The sequence below is a fragment of the Carassius carassius genome, chromosome 50 (assembly GCF_963082965.1).
Source record: "Carassius carassius chromosome 50, fCarCar2.1, whole genome shotgun sequence".
NCBI classification, from domain to species: Eukaryota; Metazoa; Chordata; class Actinopteri; order Cypriniformes; family Cyprinidae; genus Carassius; species Carassius carassius.
This window is the reverse complement of record NC_081804.1, coordinates 10,337,428-10,358,150: the sequence shown is the minus strand read 5'-3', so window position 1 is coordinate 10,358,150 and position 20,723 is coordinate 10,337,428. Positions and strand designations below refer to the sequence as shown.

Genomic DNA, 20,723 nt, shown 5'->3' with positions numbered 1-20,723 from the left:
AAAACTGTACAATATAACCAAGTTTACTTCATGAGTTATGAGTCTGACTACATGATTGTGTTTTCCCCAGTGTGCTGTAATACATCAGCATTGTTTCCTATCACACTACATGGTGTCACTTCAAATGCCTGGGGTGAAGTATAATTAGCTAAGATACTATGCTGACACAAGCACCATCAGAGAGTGTGTGTGTGTGTGCGTGTGTTATATAGTCCTCCAGCTCTCACCTGCTCCGCACTGCTGGTGAACACACTGTACAACAGCAATTAACTACGCTTCAGCACTGCTGACAGAATCCCTATAGATATATATCAGCTATTTCTGTCACATATTCTTCAGCCCTGTCTCAAGACATGTTAGCATTTTTCTTCTGTTGTCCTTATTGATTTCTCTCTCTCTCATCTCTACTCTCCCATCTACACCTTGTTCATACACATGAGGCAGAAGCAAATACCATAAATCAGTGGTGCTTAGACCAAATACATGTCCCTTTTTGGTTCCCCTTCCTTTTCTATATTACATTAACCTGTGTTATTGCATTTTGATTCCAAACCAAACACAAACTTTGTAACAGCATACCAGAAAAGAAGCCAAATGTTTTTTAACATACAACTGTACTACTATAAGATCGCTAAGTGTCCTATTCCAGAAATATATGAACTATGCTATTCTAAATACTTGTTTAATATAATGTTTAGACATCCAGATGAGTATGTGTAAGAATAATAGTTTGGCTGAAAGTTGCTGCCTAAATCCTCAATTTTCATACTGAAGCATTCATTGTTCAATAGTACTGATAACTTTTACAAAACTCTTTTTTTCATAATATGAATACATTCTCAAACTTGATACAGAATATATTATAATTGTATTACACTAAAATATAAAAACCCTTGCAGTAACTTTGGGAGTCATAAATCAATAATTTCCTCTTGATCACTTTCATCACATTATTGGCTTCACAGTTATTCCTCTCCTTACCTGTAGAGTCTCTGCGCGAGATTACGACATTTCTTACACTGATGCGCAGAGATTTTCTAATCCAAAATATGGAAATGATTAAAATATATATACAGAAGTGATGCTACGAGAGCCCAGGCACGTTATTAAAATCATCCAGCACACAGGATGCTCATGAGTCATGAGAGGGTGAGAGAGCCGCGCTTACCGGAGAGAATAAGATTCCTTGTTTGAAACGCATAATATATTCCTTTCCTCTCAATCGCGGGATCGAGCTCCAGACTTATTATGGAGATTTTAGATCCAAATGAATTTTAGCTTTATTTGACAGTGTGAGAGATGTGGGTTATCTCTCCAAACGGTTGTTTTGGAAAAGATGCTGAGTTCACCGCGGACTGAGGAGCGGAGAAGCGCGTGTCTGTGCAGCTGTCTGTGCCGCGCTCCTAATGATACACACGCGCTCGTGCGCGCGCGCACCCTCCACCCAGTCTCCCCGGGGACAGGCAAATTGCTGCCTGTCGTTCGTGCGTTTAGTGCAGCTGATTGGTCGAGCAGAGCTGTCAGTCAGGTCAGGGCACCCGAAAGGGGGCGGGGCTACTACATCGCTCGCTTTTACCGTCTGTTCACTGTGCACTTTCATACTCCCACTTTCTCTCCATCTTTGCCTTGTCAACATAATTTCTATTTGTAGTTTTCTGCGCTCTGCCCGTGAAGCTTCAACTGATAAAGATGTGCAATTTCAATATTCAAATGCTGTCGACCAGATCAGAGTAGCTTTTCTCAGATTTTACTTTGGACATTAATTGGTTCAATATATATGTGCACACTTATACTCACTCACACACATATACACCCTCCAGCTGAAAACCACTGGACTAATTCTGACTATATTTAAACATTGAGGCATTTGGATAATAAGAGCTTTATCATTTTTTATTATTTTTTCTACTTTGGCCAACAGTTTTTGCAAGATATAATCAATATTGGAAGTCTTGAGATAAGTCTTTCTTAACACACACTCAACCGGGCTCTTACATTTACTGCAAAATCCAACTTGACAAATCAGAATATATTCTCCCAGCATGCCGTATGTAACGCTTGAGATAAACACCAACAACATCCAGGCCTGCAGAGGTAATGAAAATCACAAATCAGGCTGAGCGCCAGGGCTGCTGCAGAAGAGGCGTGTGTGTATGACGGATGAAGCCTGAGCTAGAGCTGTTGGAAGATTTAACATCGCATAGGTTCTGACAGGAAGCTTGAAGTGAACCGTTCATTGCATTTTCTTTTTTTAATCTGAATTTTGTTTTTAAATGAATTTTTGCATCAAGAGTGGTCTTAGACTTTTGGGACCTCGTCGAACAGTTATATAGTTAAAAACTAGCAATAAAGTAAACTTTATTCACCAAAAGATGACACAAAATGTCCTACAGATGTCTTGAGATATCTAGAGGAACAGATTCTGTTCTAGTGCCTAGATTTTCAAGACATGATGTTCAGACTGTCACAAAGAAAGTAGGCAGTTTCTCACCAAAGAGCTTCCTCAGCATTTGAGGGATGTTTGGCACCATAGTACACACTTCAGCTGTGAGAAGTCATCTTATAAGAAGCCTTACAGGGTGTGTTGCAGCTGAGAAAGCAGTCTTACAGAAAGGCAACAAGCAGTAAAGATTGCCGTACATGAAATTCCATAAAGCATGGAGTGACAACCCGTAACAGAAAGATTCAGAGGTTGTGGCTCGGGCACAGTCAGGGTCATTGTGGGTAATGATGTGGGGATCAGGTCAAAACTGATGGAACAAATACTTCATACACTACAAATGTAACACTTACAAAGACTTGAGCTCAAAATAAAAGCTACGTGGGATCAGTTTCACTAACGGAAATATAAGAAAAACTGGGGATTGTCAGGTCTGGAAAAGCCGTGGAAATAATTGTAACTCAAAAAAGTCATGAAAAAAGATATTATATTCCTTTGCGATAAATCACTTTTTTGTGCCATTTATTATGATGAAAATTGTTATTGAAAATTAACACTGTTAAGAAATAATTAAAATTATTAAAAACCATAACATATTATAGATCACAGATCGTATCATCTACACAGTGTTATTTATGTACTTTAGTGTTTATTAATATTTTGAATTTGCTTGTATTTTTATTTATATTTATATTCTTTTTAAATGTATTTTTATTTCAATTGTAGAATGTTTATTACTTCAACTTTATTTTATTTCAATTGGTTGCCAAAACAATATTTCTGTTTTTATTTAGTTTTCTTTCTTTCTTTCTTTCTTTCTTTCTTTCTTTCTATTTATTTATTTAGATTTTTTTTCTAATATTTTACCTAGTTTTTCATCTACTATTTATATTTAATTTTATTTTGCCCTTATTTCCATTAACAAAGACCATTGTAAATCATTTTTTCAGTGAATTTATAGGTCATTGCAAATTGATGTAAATTGACTTTTGGAAATATAATAAGTTAAAATAAAATATATCAAGTATCATTGTGAGACATAAGTTTGCTAGCTAAAAGTCACATTATGAATTTGCCAATATGAGAAATAGTTTTCTGAGTTTTTTTTTTACATCAAGACATTTCATTTCGACATTTCATAGTCTTTTCTTGACTTACTCCAGCAGATAAGACCCATCTGGTCTCTGAAAACTGTCCCTAATGCCCCATAATCCACTGAGCTCAGCAGCATCCTCAGATAAACCAGGAACGGTTCTGTCATCAGCATGCAAATGTTGTAGTCGTATCATCTCATATCTGTTCACTCCTTTTGCAGAAGCCCAAAGGACCCTCGGCAGAAGATCATCAAACGGGTCATTGCGATCGAGGGGGACTTCATCAAGTAAGTTTTCTGAAATGAAGTTATGAACAAGGTAGAAATTAAGTTTGATGTGTCCTAAATGACATAAAGATTGATTCTAGAGTTTTAATGGCCGAAAAGGTTTTGTTTGCCACTTAAATGTTGCCTGAAAATGGTTTACTCAGACTAACAGGCTTTTGTAGCACCAGACAAACCGCTAGAAGGATCTGTTTTTAGCCAGCTCGGGCCCTGTCCTCTTTAAATGTTTGTATCGCACAAATGCACCATTTAGCCCTAAGTGTCATTAAACATTAATGTCTCATCAAAGCATTCAAGGCCAAAAACATAACGTCTCAAGGTGATCTCGGGCTATGGTTGAGGGAATCCCAGGCCTGATGACTTAGAGTTTGATTTCGAGATGATTCATATGAAGAGGAAGTTAATTTTGTTCTGTGATGGCTGATGTAGAAAAACAATCATTAAAAATCAGAAATTTCCTTCACGCTCTCGCCCTAAAGCGCTTACAGCCCCGCCTGCAATGGATATGAGCTATTGCTGTGTCAGAAAGTCACTTAAATATAAAACAAAGACTGCAGCAGCTGTGCAAACTTTAATTATTGATCTTAGATTTAGAGAGCGGGCCAAGAGCCAAATGCAGGATTGGTGGATTCATGCAGCTGGTCAACTGTAACATGAACAAGGAAAAGTGAAAAACAGCCTGGTGTTTTCCTGCATTAAAAGCAGCCAGAATCCATTAATGTGTTAATGCATAATTGTTTTTCTATTGTCAGAACGCTGGGATATAAAAACCGTTATGTAAGAGTTCCAGATGGACATCTGTGGATCGAGGGGGACCATCACGGACACAGTTTCGACAGCAACACATTTGGACCGGTAATCAGTTAGTTGGTGCCTGCTAAAGACAACATCTTATACTTTGACATGCGTTGAGACCTAGGAATGAGCTAACAAACACCCTGGCAACCACCAACAGCACCCTAGAAACACACCGGCTTATATCAAGTTTTGCATCACTCATATCCTCTTCATTTTCTTTTTTTTATACATTTAAAAAAGAAAATATTCAAAATAATTTTCTGTATTTTGAACACAATGGATGATTTGACTTTGTAGGTTTTTCTTTTAGAGTATTTAGTATTTTTTCAAATTCAGTATTTTGTTTAACTGATTATATTTTGTAAATTGAAATGAAAAAATTGTTTAAAATGAAGCTAAAATAATTATTATTTCTTTAAATTGATTTTTTTTTATTCATGTTACATAGCCAATAAGACTTTCAAAATAACGCCAAGATTTAAAAATTACATTATATTATCGAATATTATTACAATTATAAATGTAATTAATGTTTTATATACACATACAGTGTAAAACTTTTAAAGAAATTAATACTTTTCAGCAAGGATGCACTAAATTGAACATAAGTCATGGTAAAGACATTTATAATGTTTCAAGGGATTTCTATTTCTTAAATAAATACCGTTCTTTTTTTTTTGTTTTTGCTTTTTTGTTCCTGAAAAGACATATCATGGTTTGCACAAAAAAATGATCCAGGATCATGTGATACTTAAGGCTGGAGTAATGGCAGCTTTATCGTCACAGAAATTAATAACATTTGAAAATATATTCAAATAGAATGCAAGCGTTTAAAAAAAATGCGGATCAAATAAATGCAGCTTTGATGAGCTTCTTTCAAAAACATTACAAATCTTACAGACCCCAAATGTTTTAATTGTAGTGTAAATGCATAAAAAAAGTTTTTTCAAAAATTGATCTAATTGCTGACTATAGCAGGTAAAGACGCAAAAAAAAAAATTTTCAATTTCAGAATAAAATACCATAATACTAGTCAACTACAGTACAAAACAAGTATTCAGCTAGTCTCAGGCATGTCTCAGGCAATCTCAGGCATGTCTCTAGATGTTATACATTTGTCTGATCCCACAGGTGTCCAATGGAAACTGTCTTTCAGGCTGCAGTTTCTGTTATTTTGCTATTTTTTTTATAGATGTGGTTATAAAAAATTCAACAAACACCGAAAAAGATTGCCGCTTTCTAGGGACTTTGTTAACAGCCTTGATGTGCTCGAATGCCCCGCCTGTAATGTATAGAGATTGAGGTATTATTGGCTCTTTGAAGAAGTTTCTTTGCTGCACAGCTTCTCAGATACATTATTAAACAGAGCAGTGATTCTTTCTCCCATCTCAGCTCAGACTGTGACATGACTCGCTACAATAATTCACAATACGTCAAGATCTTTCGCTCAGATTCGTCCTTGAAATGTTGACATGTTGGGATTTGCTCACTTGGATTGAGAAAGAAAAACAAATCATCCTGTCCATTTAGTCACTGAGTCAGCACGACTCTGTTGCGATCCTTCAGTTTTGATGGTTTTGCACCAGCTGATGTTTTCGAGTGTTTGTCCTCAGGTGGATTTTTAAAGATGTTTCTTTTCAGAAAGCAAATGAATATTTTTCTCACTGAACCACATACTTCCTAACCTAAATCTTTTTTTTTATTGTTTCACATCCATTACCCAAAACGCTTTTGGTTTTCCCCAGAGACCAGGCCAGAACATATTAGTGTGAGATACATTTGGTGGAAACCCATCAGGTCATATATCAGTAAGCAAATATTCTTGCTGGATGTTTCAGGCAATTGCTTTCACTTTTGTCTGTACAGACTGCACCGTTACCTTGACTTAATGTATTATGCAGCAAGATGTGTATGGAGTTTTTTTTTCACTTAATGTCCTTTTCAAGGCAACATTTAAATCTTTCAGAGAATCTAGATTGATATTTAATGCTACGACGGCTTCTAATGTTGTGGTTCAAAATATTTTTATTCTAAAATACTGACAAGCCTCCAGCATTTCACCAACCACTGATTGAAAGTCAGGTCACAAAATCCTGACTGTCTGAGAACTGTTTATTTTGCCAACAAAACAGTGCAAAATGTCACACGGATTCGACTCAAACATCCAATTTATCCAAAATCCAAAATTTTGACAAAAACTATACTATAATAGTATATCAGTGATATTAAATGGACCCAGTAAGGTTTTTCTCAGAGCTCCTCTATAGTATTTCAGACTCATATTGTGGTCTTGTCATGCTGTTAAACCCAAAGATTTGTGAAGTCTATATCGTCCTCTGCAGGTGAGTACATTATCACCCTTTCAAATCCCTCCAAACCTCGCAGGTATTTACAATACCCTCCAAATCAAGGTTTTTGGGAGTTTGTTGGAATCTCTCCCGTGTCCTTCTGGCCATAAAAAGCAATGAGGTCCTCTTCTAGCTAGAGATATACTGCCTTCTATTCACTAGATGAGAAGAGCATGTAATTCTTGTTCCAGCTGCTCTTTGTTAAACGTGTTATCTATCAAAAGCTACTTGCTCCTTAAGAAATAGACCATTTTGTTTGACTTTATAGAGCTTTTCATGGTAGTATAATTCCGATCTTCACAGGTTTCTCTGGGTCTTGTCCATGGTCGGGCGTCTCATATCATCTGGCCGCCCAGTCGGCGGATCGAGCCGTCTGTCTCTCCAGAACGAAGACCGCTGTTTAACTGGGCTGGAGCAACAGAGGATGGTTACGATGACTGAAATGAAGGACAGTTATACAGCCGTGTCAACCCTCGTGTACAGTAAATGTAAATCACATGCTACAATATGAACTATAGAAATGTTCTTGCTCAAACTATGTGGGCCAAATTGGAGCCCAAGAAAGTCTTTACAATTTTTAGCCACAGTAAAGGTGGATAGTGTCAGTTACATATTCTTGATCCTTTTGTCATTTCGATGTCAACTTAATGATCAAATGTCACAGAGAAAAAGGCAAACTCTATTATATTCATAGTTTTTAGTAATAAACCACACTGTCATACAGTTATCTGGAAAATGATTTATTTTTAAAGGTCAGTGGTATATGAATATACACCAATCAGGCATTGACGACTTCATCACGGCACCTGTTAGTGGGTGGGATATATTAGACAGCAAGTAAACATTTTGTCCTCAAAGTCGATGTGTTAGAAGCAGGAAAATGGGCAAGCATAAGGATTTTAGCGAGTTTGACAATAGCCAAATTGTGATGGCTAAACGACTGGGTCAGAGCATCTCCTAAACTGCAGCTCTTTTGGGGTGTTCCCAGTCTGCAGTGGTCAGTATCTATCAAAAGGAGTGGTCAGACTTTATATGGCAGCTATTTTCAACTTCCATTTTATGCCAAAACATTTACTAAGCCAAATTAAGCTTTTGCTTATGTTCTTCTCAATGTCATATCTGGCATATAAACCTGTTCTGTGCTGCAGATGAAGTTTTTCATATGCACAAATCCATGTGAAAGCACAAATGGCTGCAATTTTACATTGATCTCATGCTGCCTAAGATAGATTTGCGCTTAAATGCTATAGCTATGAATTTTCCGATTGCTCTAAGACAGGCTTACTCAAGGGGGTCGAACATCATGCAAGACTAAACGCGAAAGGATTTAACGTGAGTGGCCACAGGTCAATATGGATATTCACACAAGGCTGTGATGAGTTCAATGGATGTCAAACATAAATCAACACAGACAGCCCTAGGGCTAACATACGCCGGGGAGTAGCCACAAATCTTAGAATACTGCAGGAGATAATGAATCCTTTCGCATTTAGTGTTCCATGATGTTCGACCACCTTGAGTAAGCCTGTCTTAGAGCAATCGGAAAATTCATAGCTATAGCATTTAAGAGCAAATCTATCCGCAGCCAAGCAGGGCTTGAAGATCCTTTATTTGAAACAGTGAACATGTGTGAACGACAGAAACGTGTTTTTCACATCTGACACGTCATTCGCTTCCCATTCAGAGTCAATAAGATGTTTTGCATTGGTGACGAAGCATGATTTCTATATCAAGCTTTTAATCTTCTACAGGACACGGGGAATGAGCATGTCATAGCAGCCTATTTCAGTTCCCACAAAGCTTTTCAGAGAGGAAGCAATTTCTCATTGAACATGACAACTGCATTACATAGACTACCCACAAGAGGAAATTGAAGCCCCAAATTGAATTTACCTTACAGAATCAAAAGGATTTGCACTTTGGATGCTGATGTAAAAGCAAGCTGAATTGTATGTCTTTCACATGAAGCTGTATTAGATACTCGCATGAAGTTCCTCATGTGTTTTTATCTTTAAATGGGCTTATGCTGCATTCCAGTCAACTCAGAACTTGAATTTTTCCCACATCCTACTTGAAAATTATAACTGGTAAATCTAATATCTGGTCTTAATGCAGTAGAGATCATTTGGTGTCATTTTCAAGCAAATATTTGATGTTATGAAGTTTTGTTAAAGAGTTGTCTGGAATGCTTTGAGATCAGAAGGAAGGAAAATTAAGATTTTTCTTACAATTACGGTGAAGTGGGACTTGGACAGCTGTAGTCCCTATTCACTTTCATTATATAAAAAAAGAACAACTTGTTCACTTTGAACAAAAAAAAATCTAAACATGAGGGTGAGAAAATAAAGATTTTTTTTATTTTTGGGTGAATGGTCCCTTTAAATCCCCATTTCGTAGACATTGAATTTTGTTATGCCATATGTTCAGGTTAGAACATATCGGTCACCAAAATATGCCCAAACATAGACAAAGCTACAAAGCTCAGTTATATGTGTGGAACAGGGACACAGTACTCCAGGGAATATTTTTTATATTTTCTGTGCATCTGTGCTTGGCAGTGGAATATAAAGGACTCTTTCTCTACCTTAATTTGAAATATTCATAAATAGTCAATGCATAAAGTTGTGCCAGATTGCAGGAACAAAATATGCAAAGGCCAGATAAGGACAATATTCTCATTTCTAAGTAAGAGAATGAACTTCATTTTTAAATTTTCATCCAAAAAATTACATTGAATCTATAGTTAGATTATATCAACATAAATAGTTTAGTGGTTTTACCTGAGGTTACTATGATTCTATAAAACTCTCCTGTAATATTATATTGTAAATGCTACATATAAACTATTTTTTACTATGCGAGAACTGTGGTCAGTCTTCATAATGGAGCAGCAGAGTGTTTCAGGCATGTGTGTTGTCTGAAACACCTTGTGCGTCCTCATAAAAAGGCAGAGGATTGCTTTTTCCAGCTCTCTATTCACTCATGTGGTGGCAACAGTCTGCAGAATCAGACTGACCCAATTAAAACGGCATCCTCGGCTCAGGGCCTGAAGGCAGCTTGCAGTTGTGTGGTTTCACTAATAAGTAACGTGGAGCAAAGAAGCTGCTTTATTATTACCTGGCTGCTAACACCCCCTTGAAGGGTTAGTTTATCCAAAAATGAATATTCTGTCATTAATAACTCACCCTCATGTCGTTCGAAACCTGTAAGACCTCTGTTCATCTTTGGAACACAAATTAAGATTATTTTACTGATCTCCCTACTTTATTTCTGGACCTTGATCACTGTAATTATATTGCAGTCTATGGGATGGTCTGAGAGCTCAGAATTCATCAGAAATATCTTCATGTGTGTTCTAAAGATGAACGGAGGTCTTACGGGTTTAGAATGACATGAGGGTGAGTAATTTTTGTGTGAAGAAACCCTTCAAGGCCTCGGTAATGGCAGCCACAACAGGACATTTGCAAAGGGTAATAATCTCATTAACTGATTCGGCATGGATGTGGCTTTTTGTGTGCTATGCACCCTGCACCTTCTTGGCTGGACCCTAAATGCTATTTTAGAAAACAATTTTAACAGTATATTGGAAATGGGTGGATTCTGATGATTATCTCAGGTGTAGCATCAACCTGAGAGAAATCTGAAAAGTTTCTTACATCCTGAGGGTGAGAATCTTATGAATGGAAAATAACAAATATTGCTTATACCGAGGCATAAATATTGGCCAAAACTGAAGCAAAGTAGTGGGATAATGATTTATGTATATTCTTTTAACGGCAGATTCATCTTTAGAGACTCGCTAAGGAGCATTTTGCTAGTAATGTCACCTAACAGAAGCTCAACGACTCAAAATAGTGAAACAGTGCCATCTTGAGGCTGAATATTATTCATATTTATTGTTTTTTGCCTCTCTTTCTAATTCTGTTGTTTTCTTCTTTTTTTCAGAAGGGAAATTAAATAAAAAAGATGGTAGACCTGCTTACAGACATACCAGCTATAATAGTTAACCCAAAAATGAATATTGGGAAATAATGCTGTATGCCCTTGTTTATTTTTTTAGACCAGCATGAAGCTTTTAAAAAGATACGCTGAAGTGTCACAGAATGGTCCTAAGCGATACGTGTCTCAGTACAAGTGATCTGACTGTATGCAGTAAAGTTTAGTGAAAAACAAACCGAAATTTAATGTATTATTTATTCTGAGCTTGGCCGTTAGTTTGAACGACTGCGCGTTCATGAGAAATCAAGATTAATTCCAAATAAATAAGTAAATAAATAAATGTGTATACATATCTGGCGGTTTGTAAGGCACTATTATTCGTACATCTTCTTTGTTACGATATACAATAGAACTGATTTTAACGTAATATTTAATTCGCCTGACTGTTTATTGCGCGTCCTCCAGTCCGGTGGGTGGCGCTGTGCGCACTTCAACTTGGTCAAGAGAAGTTGTTTTGAAAACGTCAGTGTTCAAACCATAGACAGTAAAAGAAACACAGTCCTGAAAGGGGACATCGGCTTTAATCAAGCCCCTCTGAATAGAAGGCCAGTCTGGGTTGATTCATCATCGGTAAGCTTTTCTGTCAATGTGTGGTTTTTTTTCCGTAGTTTTGTCTTCGTAAACGCATAAAGCACTCCGGTCTGTGTATGCTAACGTTAGTTCTGCGCTAGTAATGAACAGCTCCTTCATTTTAAGAATGTGTCAGGATGGGACAGTCAGGATTAAATATGTATAAATAAAACAAGTGTTATTTTATTAGTGAGGCCGCACATCTCCGTGTCTTACATGTTAAGTACGTCTTGGTGGGTAGTTAAATAATTAAATACACTTATTGTAACTAAAGCAGTTTAAATTGCATTTTGAACAAATCGATCATTGCAGTATGTTAAGATGTAAAAATGAATGATTTAAGGTTTAACCAATATTAAATGTGTTAATTATATAATGTATTAATTATGAATGCATTTATATTATTGTTTTTAATGTAATTTTACATTATTATTATTAATTTCCCTCTTTTGCTTTAATAGTAGCATGAACTCCTCTAGATGAAATTAACTGACTTAATGTAAATTGAATTTAAACTTCAGATGATAATTGTTTTGTCTATTTCAGATCAGCTTATTGCTGTGCCCTTAGGCCAGCGTTTCAAATGAACATGTCTCTTGCTCAAAGAGTCCTCCTGACATGGATCTTCACACTTATATTCCTTATTATGCTGGTCCTGAAGTTGGACGGGAAGATCATCTGGAACTGGTTCCTCATTTTCCTTCCTGTCTGGACCTTTGATCTTATTCTCCTCCTCATGCTCATTGTCAAAATGGCAGGCCGCTGCAAGCCGGGGTTCGACCCTCGCAATGGGGCGGAGAACTTGAAGAAGCGCGTGTGGTACCTCGTGGCCATGCTGCTTAAACTGACATTTTGTCTGACGCTCTGTGCCAAATTAGAGGGCCTAATTGAAATCTTGGTGAGCTCGGTTTGCGTCCCTCTTTGGGCACTGCTCATCGGAGCTATGGTGGAGCTGGGCTACAACGTTTTCCACTTCAGAAGAGACTGAACATATGAACAGTGTTCTTTGAAAGCCAGCAGAAGTCTTTACTGTATTCTTCAGGAATAAAATCATCTTGAAAGTAGATGCAATTCATAAACAAGGGAATATACAACAGACGATAAGAATGTACAGCTCTTTATCAGGAATTGCTTGTTTCTTTCAGGCTCAAGAGTGACTATGCTGAATAGCCTATGGTTCATGTTCAAGATGCAGGGAGGGTTATAAATTTTGGCTCAGTGGTGAATTTCCACTCAGGTGACAAAAATTATTGATTGTGAATGTTGCTCAGAATATTTATTGCATTTAAGTGAAACACTGAGATTATTAGTGGCATACCATAAAGAACATTTTAAAAATAACCGTTAATGTGCTGCATACACACTGTTTGTTCAACCAGTACTGTAACACAACATGGATTGCTAATGGAAACGACGTATGTTCTACAATAATGGTGTATATTTATAAATCTGTGTTTCTTTATCAAACACTTATGTTTTGCATTGCAGAACTTGCGTAATACATGTTTATGAAATGTAATTAATAATTTTCTCTTGTATAGAGTGTGTAAATAATATTAAAAAGTTATAACAACATCCTTGTAATTTAAAGATGCATATTTATTTTCTTTGACAACTGTGTTCAGTAAGTGCGCAGTATTTTTTTTCAAGTTCTGACACCACACTTAGATTATCTAATAATAAAGCAGTAAACATGAGTAGCAATGTACTAAAGGCACTTGCCTTTTTTTCTACCATTTAACTTAAAAAACAAAACAAAAAGAAAACAAAAGGCTTATTTTTGGTTGGTAAGTTTTAGAAATGGTGGGTAAGTATTAGATAGTGTAGTTCTTCGGTCTAATCAATTTTAACAGTCTTAAAAGATTGTCTGGCATTGGTTGGGTAATATTCCATTGTAATGTTATGCCATGTACCCCAAAATATCCCATTAAGTACCCCTTTGTACTTTGATTGATAATATCTCCCATTTAGGTTAGCAGACATGCATGCCAAACCACCAGCCTGAGCTGTAATAGGCCCCGCAGTTTCCAGAGGGATACTGGTCATTGTCTCTGTCCGGAGTAGTAAAGAGCTTCTGGTCGTGATTGTATGTCTTACTAAACTGCATGGCATTACCAGCTGTACCAGAGTAACCCCCAATTGACAGGCGGTATTGTTGGCTTTCATTGGCCACATGGAAGTGGTCATAATGGGCTTGTTCTCTGATACCCTCAAAGTCTTCCATTTCTGTTCGCAATGACATGTTCTTCACCTTTGTCAGCAAGTGAATCTTGTCGTTGCCAAGCCAAAACTCCCCTATAAGTTTACCAAATCCATTCTTGTACTCATCCCAGGTGCGATTGAAACTTGTGCAGCCATCAAAGCGATGCTGTATCAAAGTCCAGCCCCCACAAGAAGACTCTGACATGTCACAGAAAACAGGAAACATGCTGCTGTTTGTCTGCGGCATTACTCTATATACACCAGTCCTTCGGGATTACGTAATGTAATCAGTCTTGTGCAGGTCCTTTTTCTGTGGTCAATAAAAAGTGTTTTAGGTTACCTCATTCTCTGTTGATGAAAAATGCTTTTACAATCTGTAAAGAAACAAAATCTGCATGCTTATATTTAAACATCTTAAGGTGAATTTCTTTGCCATTGTCATCTTTCAGCTAGAGAAGCTTTCAGACACTTTTCTTGCGAAACTGTTTTGATACCATATTGTGGAAGGCACAATACAAATAAATTCAGTTGGGTTGAAATAAAAAAGAAAAATCCGAAAATCTGGATCATATGAATTTGTAAACGAATGCAGAGCAAGATGAATAGTTTCCTAGACATCTCTGTTGTTAGACCCAAACAATAAAGCTTTACTCAACAGACTACACTTAAGGTTTCGTTTAAAAGATATGTGAAGGCTGTTTTATACATATACATTTTGACCACCTGGATTTATTTATCTGTGGTTTGAAGAGTTTACGCTGAGCCACACTGGGGCAAATTTCAGACTCCAATTACTGGACAAGTAAAATTAGCACTAGGCATGGAATGGTACTGAACTTCTGAATGCATTAATTATGTATTGCAAAGAAGTCCTTGCCTTTGAACCTTTCCTCAAGCTCAACAAAGACACCACATCCTGATATATCAGACAAAAGGAGACGCTATCCACTTATCCCTGTTATGGAATCCTATCACACTATCAAGATAAAGTGTGCAGTCACAGAACATGTGTTAAAGAATACTTTCATATTATATTATTTCCTGGGAATGATTATCTAAATAGATTGTACCTGTAGTTATTTTTGGACATCTTGGGTATAATCTGTACAAAGAGTCAAACTGACTTGTCCCACAATATTGTAAGATTTGTGTCAAATAAACATGCACTGCTGCCATACTTTTAAGGTGTAAATTAAAAGTAAATACTCCTTTAACTTGTTTCTTAAAAATTAATATTGACATGGGTTGTGAAAGAAAATTCCTCACCTCTTCCAGAGTCCACTGGGGGCCTGGTCTGGGTTGTAGACTGCTGTGTTGACATATTGTTACAATCACTGTCACAGGTGCTGTGGATGTTGTCCTCTACTTGCTCTTTTTCTGTTACCTCATCACTTAATGCATGTGATTTCAACCCCTCGGCGGCTTCCTCGGGGCTGAAGTGAGAAAAGCTCTGAGCCTTTAATTTCTTTAACATTTGTAAGTGTTTCCAAAACAACTGGAATTGTGTACCTCTCTCCATTGTAACCTTGGGTAATGTCCGCACTGTTTGGGTTAGATAATATCTCCCCAGAGTTTTCTTCCACTCTGTCTTTATTAAACTGACTAAATTCCGGTTCTCTTGTTGTTCCAGTATTTTCAATGCTAATGGATGTTTCCCAATTGACGTTTTTATGGTCCGTGTCCATAAAGGAAACTGTCGAGGTGGTGAATAGTGTTGTTCCTGGTTCCTTAGATAACGCTTTCTTTAAGGTTGGTGCAGTTGGTCCTTTCTTCCCTCTGCTGATCTTGTTTGCCTCAAATGGGTGTTGATTGCTGGTATCATCAGTTCCCAAACTAAGTATCTTGCTTTCTTTCCCACCAGTCGGTGAATTTGAGGCTCCACTTTGCAGAGTGTTAAGATCCTCTGCACTAGAGCTGCAACTAACGATTGTTTTTTCTTTCGACTAATATAACGATAATTTTTTCGATTAGTTTTTTTGACTAATCTAATGATTATTTTTATTAAAATAAATTATTAATCTAATGTTCTTTTTTTGATTAGCTAATTAATCCTTTGGATAAATAAAAAAATATATATAAGTACAACTTCTAATATAATATTTCAACCTTTATTCATTTTTTTCCCAAAAATACTTCAATGTGGTTGAAGTTTTTACAGTATACAAAAGAGGCAAAGAAAATTATTTTACTATGGCAAATATGAGTTAACGATAGCGTTTATAATTAAACCACAATAGCCACAAATATACAGCTGTCTGAGACGTCATGAAATGTTCTTTAGCATCAAAAACCATAAAATGTAGTCAGGGTTCTGCTATGGTTTATTTTCATAATAGGTTACAATTCAACCACAGGTTACAAGTTAACTAGATTTCCTCGATTAAACAGCTGCACGATGTGCCGCCGAGAGTCCTGTCTTGATTCCAGAGATCTGGAGTTAGTTTTGTGTAGATCGGTAGCTCGGTGGTTTGTGACTGCTGTCTCGCGACACGCCGTCTTTTAACGCATGTTCGAAACCCGCACCAACACAGACTTACTTTATTTTTTTGTTTATGCTACTTACTTCAGCCGCTAAGGGTGATCATACCAATAAATTTTAATCTTTACAAGAATATCAGAATCATGCAATGAGCAAGTCTGCGATTATTAGACTGTTAATTATATCACATCAGTTTGTGCTTTTAGAATTGCCAAATCTGCTGCGGTCATTTCATCACATCTGCAGCGGAGACCTGAACCAGGATAACACCATAGACAGTAAAAGAAATGGACACAGCGACCCCATTGGATTCAATGGAGAAAAATGAAGTCAATTAGAAGCACGCACTTCCTGGGGGTCGGGCGTACTGCGCAGACTCAAACTGAGCTTGATGACGTAGATGTCACGTGAGCAACCTGTACGTCTTCTAATCGCTGTGCCAAGAGAAATCTGAATCACCCACCAAGTCTTGCAGAGAAGGCGAGCGTGAACAGGAGCAAGTTTTGGGAAGTATTCTGATTAATTATCTCCCTTGACTTTATGCCTCCACGTCCCCCCGATTGCCTCATAGACAGTAAAAGATTGCCTGCGAGCTTCACCTTCTGTCCATACGGTAATTTCTCTACTGTGCGACAGAGAGGTGCTGGTTATGACGCAATCGTTAGCCTATTTTTTACAAAAACTGCTTCTACGGGACCATGACATATGATAGAAGGTAATGGAGCCTTTTATACATTTTCGTGTTTCTTTAGAAATAATTAATGGACAAATGGAGTCTTTAAACGCCTCAGATATAAAGTTATTCGCTGTCAAAGTGACGCCAAAATGAATGGGAGTCAATGGAATGCTAACAGCAGATGGGGGTCCGCTAGCCAATGGCGGCGCCCAGGGGTGCTTCAAAAAAATATGAAACCCTGCCCCCCTGGATAACACGGTAACCAGTTAATCCGTAACACCGGAGAGTGCAAGAATGATTTCTTCTGAGGTGCTCGTGCATTGCAGTTGTATTTTTGTAGTCGACGTAATCGATGACGTTGACGCGTCGTTGCAGCACTACTCTGCACTCCCAATATTTGTGATCAATTCAGGCTCACTGTTGTCTCTAACTTGGTTCTTTCTTTGTTGAACCTTTTCCAAATCTTGTACATCACCTACATTTTGAGACTGATGTGATTTTGGTTATGATTTTGACTCTGTACTGTTGTTTTTTAACCATTTATTATCCGATACATTTGTCCTCATCACCTGTGGAATGTTTTTGATTTCTTCTGTTTGTATTTGTTCTGTTGCACCAGTGGGACTGGAGAATCGAGCCACTGTACTTGCCTTTGTCTTGAAGCCTCTGGTTCTGTTTGGCTGACTTTGAAAGTTTGGCTTCCTTATAGCTTGGTCTGCCAGTATTGCTGTTTCTGACTGGGATGGACAGCTTAGAATGTAGCCCAACACTTCTGTTTGCTGACATGTTGTCCACCACATTATATTGTCTTAGGTTGTTGACTCTAGATGAAATCACAGTTGTTGGATGTCTAATGGGGTGTCTGTTGGGGTTTGGCATCACATACCTTATGTTGTCTTGAGTTACTTCACGTATCTTGCTGAAGTTTTTCTTGCTGTTCTGAGACAGTCCTGAGACAGCTGCAGCTTTGAGTGGAGTTATTGAAATTCTTTTCGTCCCCTGGCCTACTACAAGTGATTAAACCCTACTGGATGTACTTTCTGTTCTATCAGTCGATTTACTCTTTACAGTTGGGACAAGGGTGGGCTTCACCAGATCTTTCTTCATAATAATGGCTTTACTGTGGCTTGGTATGTCCTCCTTCTTAGTCCCTGCACTCAGTGAGTTAAACCCGATATGCTCATTTTCCCCTTCACTGAACATCCTTGGCTGCATCTGATCTTTAAGACCAGGAGACCGTGTCCATTCATTAAAAGTGCTGTCAGCCTTGTCCAAAATTGTGGAATCAATTTTTCTGTTATTAGTTTTCGTGATTGGAATTAAATCATTTTTTCATTGTCTTCCTAGGAAAGTCTTCTCTATCCACATTGGAGCTAATCTCTGCCTCACTGCTAATAACTACCAGACTTTCAGTCAGTCCCACATACTGCTTTTCCTCTTTAAACATGTTTGGCTCTATCCCTTGGTTCATAACACTAGAGATTGGCTTATTTGTGGCTATGTGACTCACATCACCTTGGTTTTCTTTCCTCAGATTTGCTGGAAGTCTTGTAATCCTAGTATTGTTTACTTTTCTCAAATTGTCCTACATAACTTTAGTTACTTGGCTTGCATCTTTCAAGCCATGTCCATCATCTGATCTGGGACCAGAATCCCTACTAATGTCTGGTTTGTTTTGGTCATCTGTTTACAGGGTTGGTCCACTGATGGGCCCAGGTTTTTTGTTTGCTATAAGAGGACTTGTTTCCTTGACCCGCATAATGCCACTCCTTGATGTGGAAAATCCAGCCTCTTCTGGTCCAGTCTTGACCATCATGTCCCTGGCTTGTGGATGGGTATTTCCCACCAAAACTCTCCTTTCATTGAAAGCACTGTCAGGCTTCAAATCAGTTTGTCTGTTATTAGTTTCTTTCATTGGATTTAGATATTTTTCATATTCCATCTGTCTTTCTGGGAAGGTCAAGTCCTCTATATTCAAATTAGACCTAGTCTCTTCCTCACTACTAATAACAGCTAGACTTTCACTCCGTCCCATGTGCTGTTTTTCTTCTTTAACCATGTTCGGCTCTTCAGCTATGTTCATAACACTAGAGATTGACTTATTTGTGGCTATGTGACTTGCATCACCTTGGTTTTCTATCCTCAGATTTGTTGGGAGTCTTGTAATCCCAGTCTTGTTTACTTTTCTTAAATCATCATTGGTCATTTTTGTTACTTGACTTGAATCTTTTAGGCCATGTCCATTATCTGTTCTGGGACCAGAAACCCTACTGATGTCTTGATTGTTTTGGTCATCTGTTGAGTTTTTGTGTTTGCTATAAGAGGACTTGTTTTCTTGACCCGCATAATGCCAAATCCAGCCCTGTCCCCAGCTTGTGGATTGTGGATCCTCACCAAAGCAGGGTTCTTCAGTCTGTCTTTATTGTTAACCTTGACAGCTCTACTGTTTATGTAGGATCCCTTTGGCCTCTCTGGTCCACCTTCTCTAGGAAACTTTACAACCCTTCTGTTCCCAGCTGATGTGCTTAAATCCATTATCCTAGCATTAGCATCCCTTGAAATGCTGCTTAATCCATTCACATCAGACACATCCTGCACTCTTCTTCTCGCTGCAAGGATGCAACTGATGTTTTTTACATGTCCATCTCTGAGAATATTTAGCTGTTGTTTCCCATGGGTTGAGGATTGTATGGTGTCCTTTTCTCTAGGGAGACATGTTTGCTTAGACTTCAGTTCCCTCTCTGTCTCCTCAGGTGTAGGCAGGAGCACAAGTTTGACCTTAGATATGTTCCCGGTTGTCTCGTCAAGTGAGGGATTAAATATTTTTACTTCACTGCTCATCTCGGACCTCTGATCTGTGGAACTATGATTTATATTGATCCTTGGTTCAATGTTCCATTCCTGATTTTCCAAAATGGAATGATTGAGCCTCTTCACACCATCCTTGACAGTTCCCTCACTTTCTGATGTGTCTTCTTGTGGTAAGGTTGAAGTTAAGATCCAGATTACTTGTTCTCCTCTATGACTCTGCATCTCCTTGATGCTGATGCTGATGCTGATGTTATGCCTTGGACTTTGATGTCTTCTTTACTTTTCCTCGCTGTGTTCTTTCTGTCCACCACTCTCGATACTATGTCTGTCCTTACATTTTTGACAGTCCCTCCTTAGCTGGTACACCATGTCCTTTAGAGTCTCCAGCTCCTTGGCCATTTTCTCCAGCTCCCTAGAAGGCCTGGGAAGCTGGCTGGAGAGAGGAGGGAGGGTGAGTTGATAAGGGCACACATTTTTCTCATCCCTGCAGTGCACCAGGGGCTTAAGCGTTACCCATGAAGCTGCGTCCTCAGTGGTCTCTGAGAAGATGTAATACACAGAAAATGCTAACAGATTTGCCCATATTTAAAACACAGCAAGCCACATTGTGTCCTGTATGGTGAGCAGGTCTGTTCAATATGTCTAAGAGTGTGTGAGAGAGAAGGAACAGGAGAGACTAGGGGGCCACCTCCCTTTATAGAAGAATGAGAGCTTAGAGAGGGGTGATACTCTGTGATGACTCTCAACAGAGGAGTGTAACAGCCTTCTAGCATAACAGTCCACACAGAATATAGTCAACATATCAATAATAATAATCTCATTACTGTGCTTCCTTTGCTCATTATTAATGTAATGATTATTGCAGACACTTTGCATATACACATAATATTTTGAGTTTTTTTGTTTTGTTTTTAAGCTTAGATATTATGATGTGAGCTTGTTAATACTGTATGTCTATGAAGAAATGAATTTTATTACAAAATAGTTTTTAAATATTATTTTGTTGTTGTTTTCCCAGTTAC

At 37.9% G+C, this 20,723-nt stretch overlaps 3 protein-coding genes across 4 annotated transcripts in view; 2 read left to right on the top strand and 1 right to left on the bottom strand.

Moving 5' to 3' along the window:
• The window catches only part of LOC132133729 (mitochondrial inner membrane protease subunit 2-like), a 69,441-nt gene extending 64,442 nt beyond the window's left edge, over window positions 1–4,999 (top strand). Inside the window, exons 4-5 of one of the 2 annotated variants that reach the window (XM_059546657.1) lie at window positions 3,756–3,852; window positions 4,571–4,671. In XM_059546657.1, coding sequence (XP_059402640.1) covers window positions 3,756–3,825 — 70 coding nt within the window. In that variant the 3' untranslated portion in view covers window positions 3,826–3,852; window positions 4,571–4,671. Of the gene's footprint in view, window positions 1–3,755; window positions 3,853–4,570 lie in introns of both variants that reach the window. The other variant, XM_059546656.1, reaches the window with a different exon arrangement.
• Window positions 5,000–11,382: 6,383 nt separating this feature from the next.
• On the top strand, window positions 11,383–13,123 carry LOC132133728 (transmembrane protein 60-like). The gene is made up of 2 exons (XM_059546655.1): window positions 11,383–11,533; window positions 12,080–13,123. Exon 2 carries the CDS (start codon window positions 12,117–12,119, stop codon window positions 12,519–12,521), a length of 405 nt encoding a protein of 134 aa, XP_059402638.1. The 5' UTR covers window positions 11,383–11,533; window positions 12,080–12,116; the 3' UTR covers window positions 12,522–13,123.
• A 202-nt stretch (window positions 13,124–13,325) lies between these two features.
• On the bottom strand, window positions 13,326–15,289 carry LOC132133727 (fibroleukin-like). The gene is given in 3 exon segments (XM_059546654.1): window positions 13,326–13,523; window positions 13,525–14,045; window positions 15,002–15,289. Coding segments are annotated over 2 exon segments (612 nt in total). The 5' UTR covers window positions 13,983–14,045; window positions 15,002–15,289; the 3' UTR covers window positions 13,326–13,369.
• Between the last annotated feature and the right edge of the window lie 5,434 nt (window positions 15,290–20,723).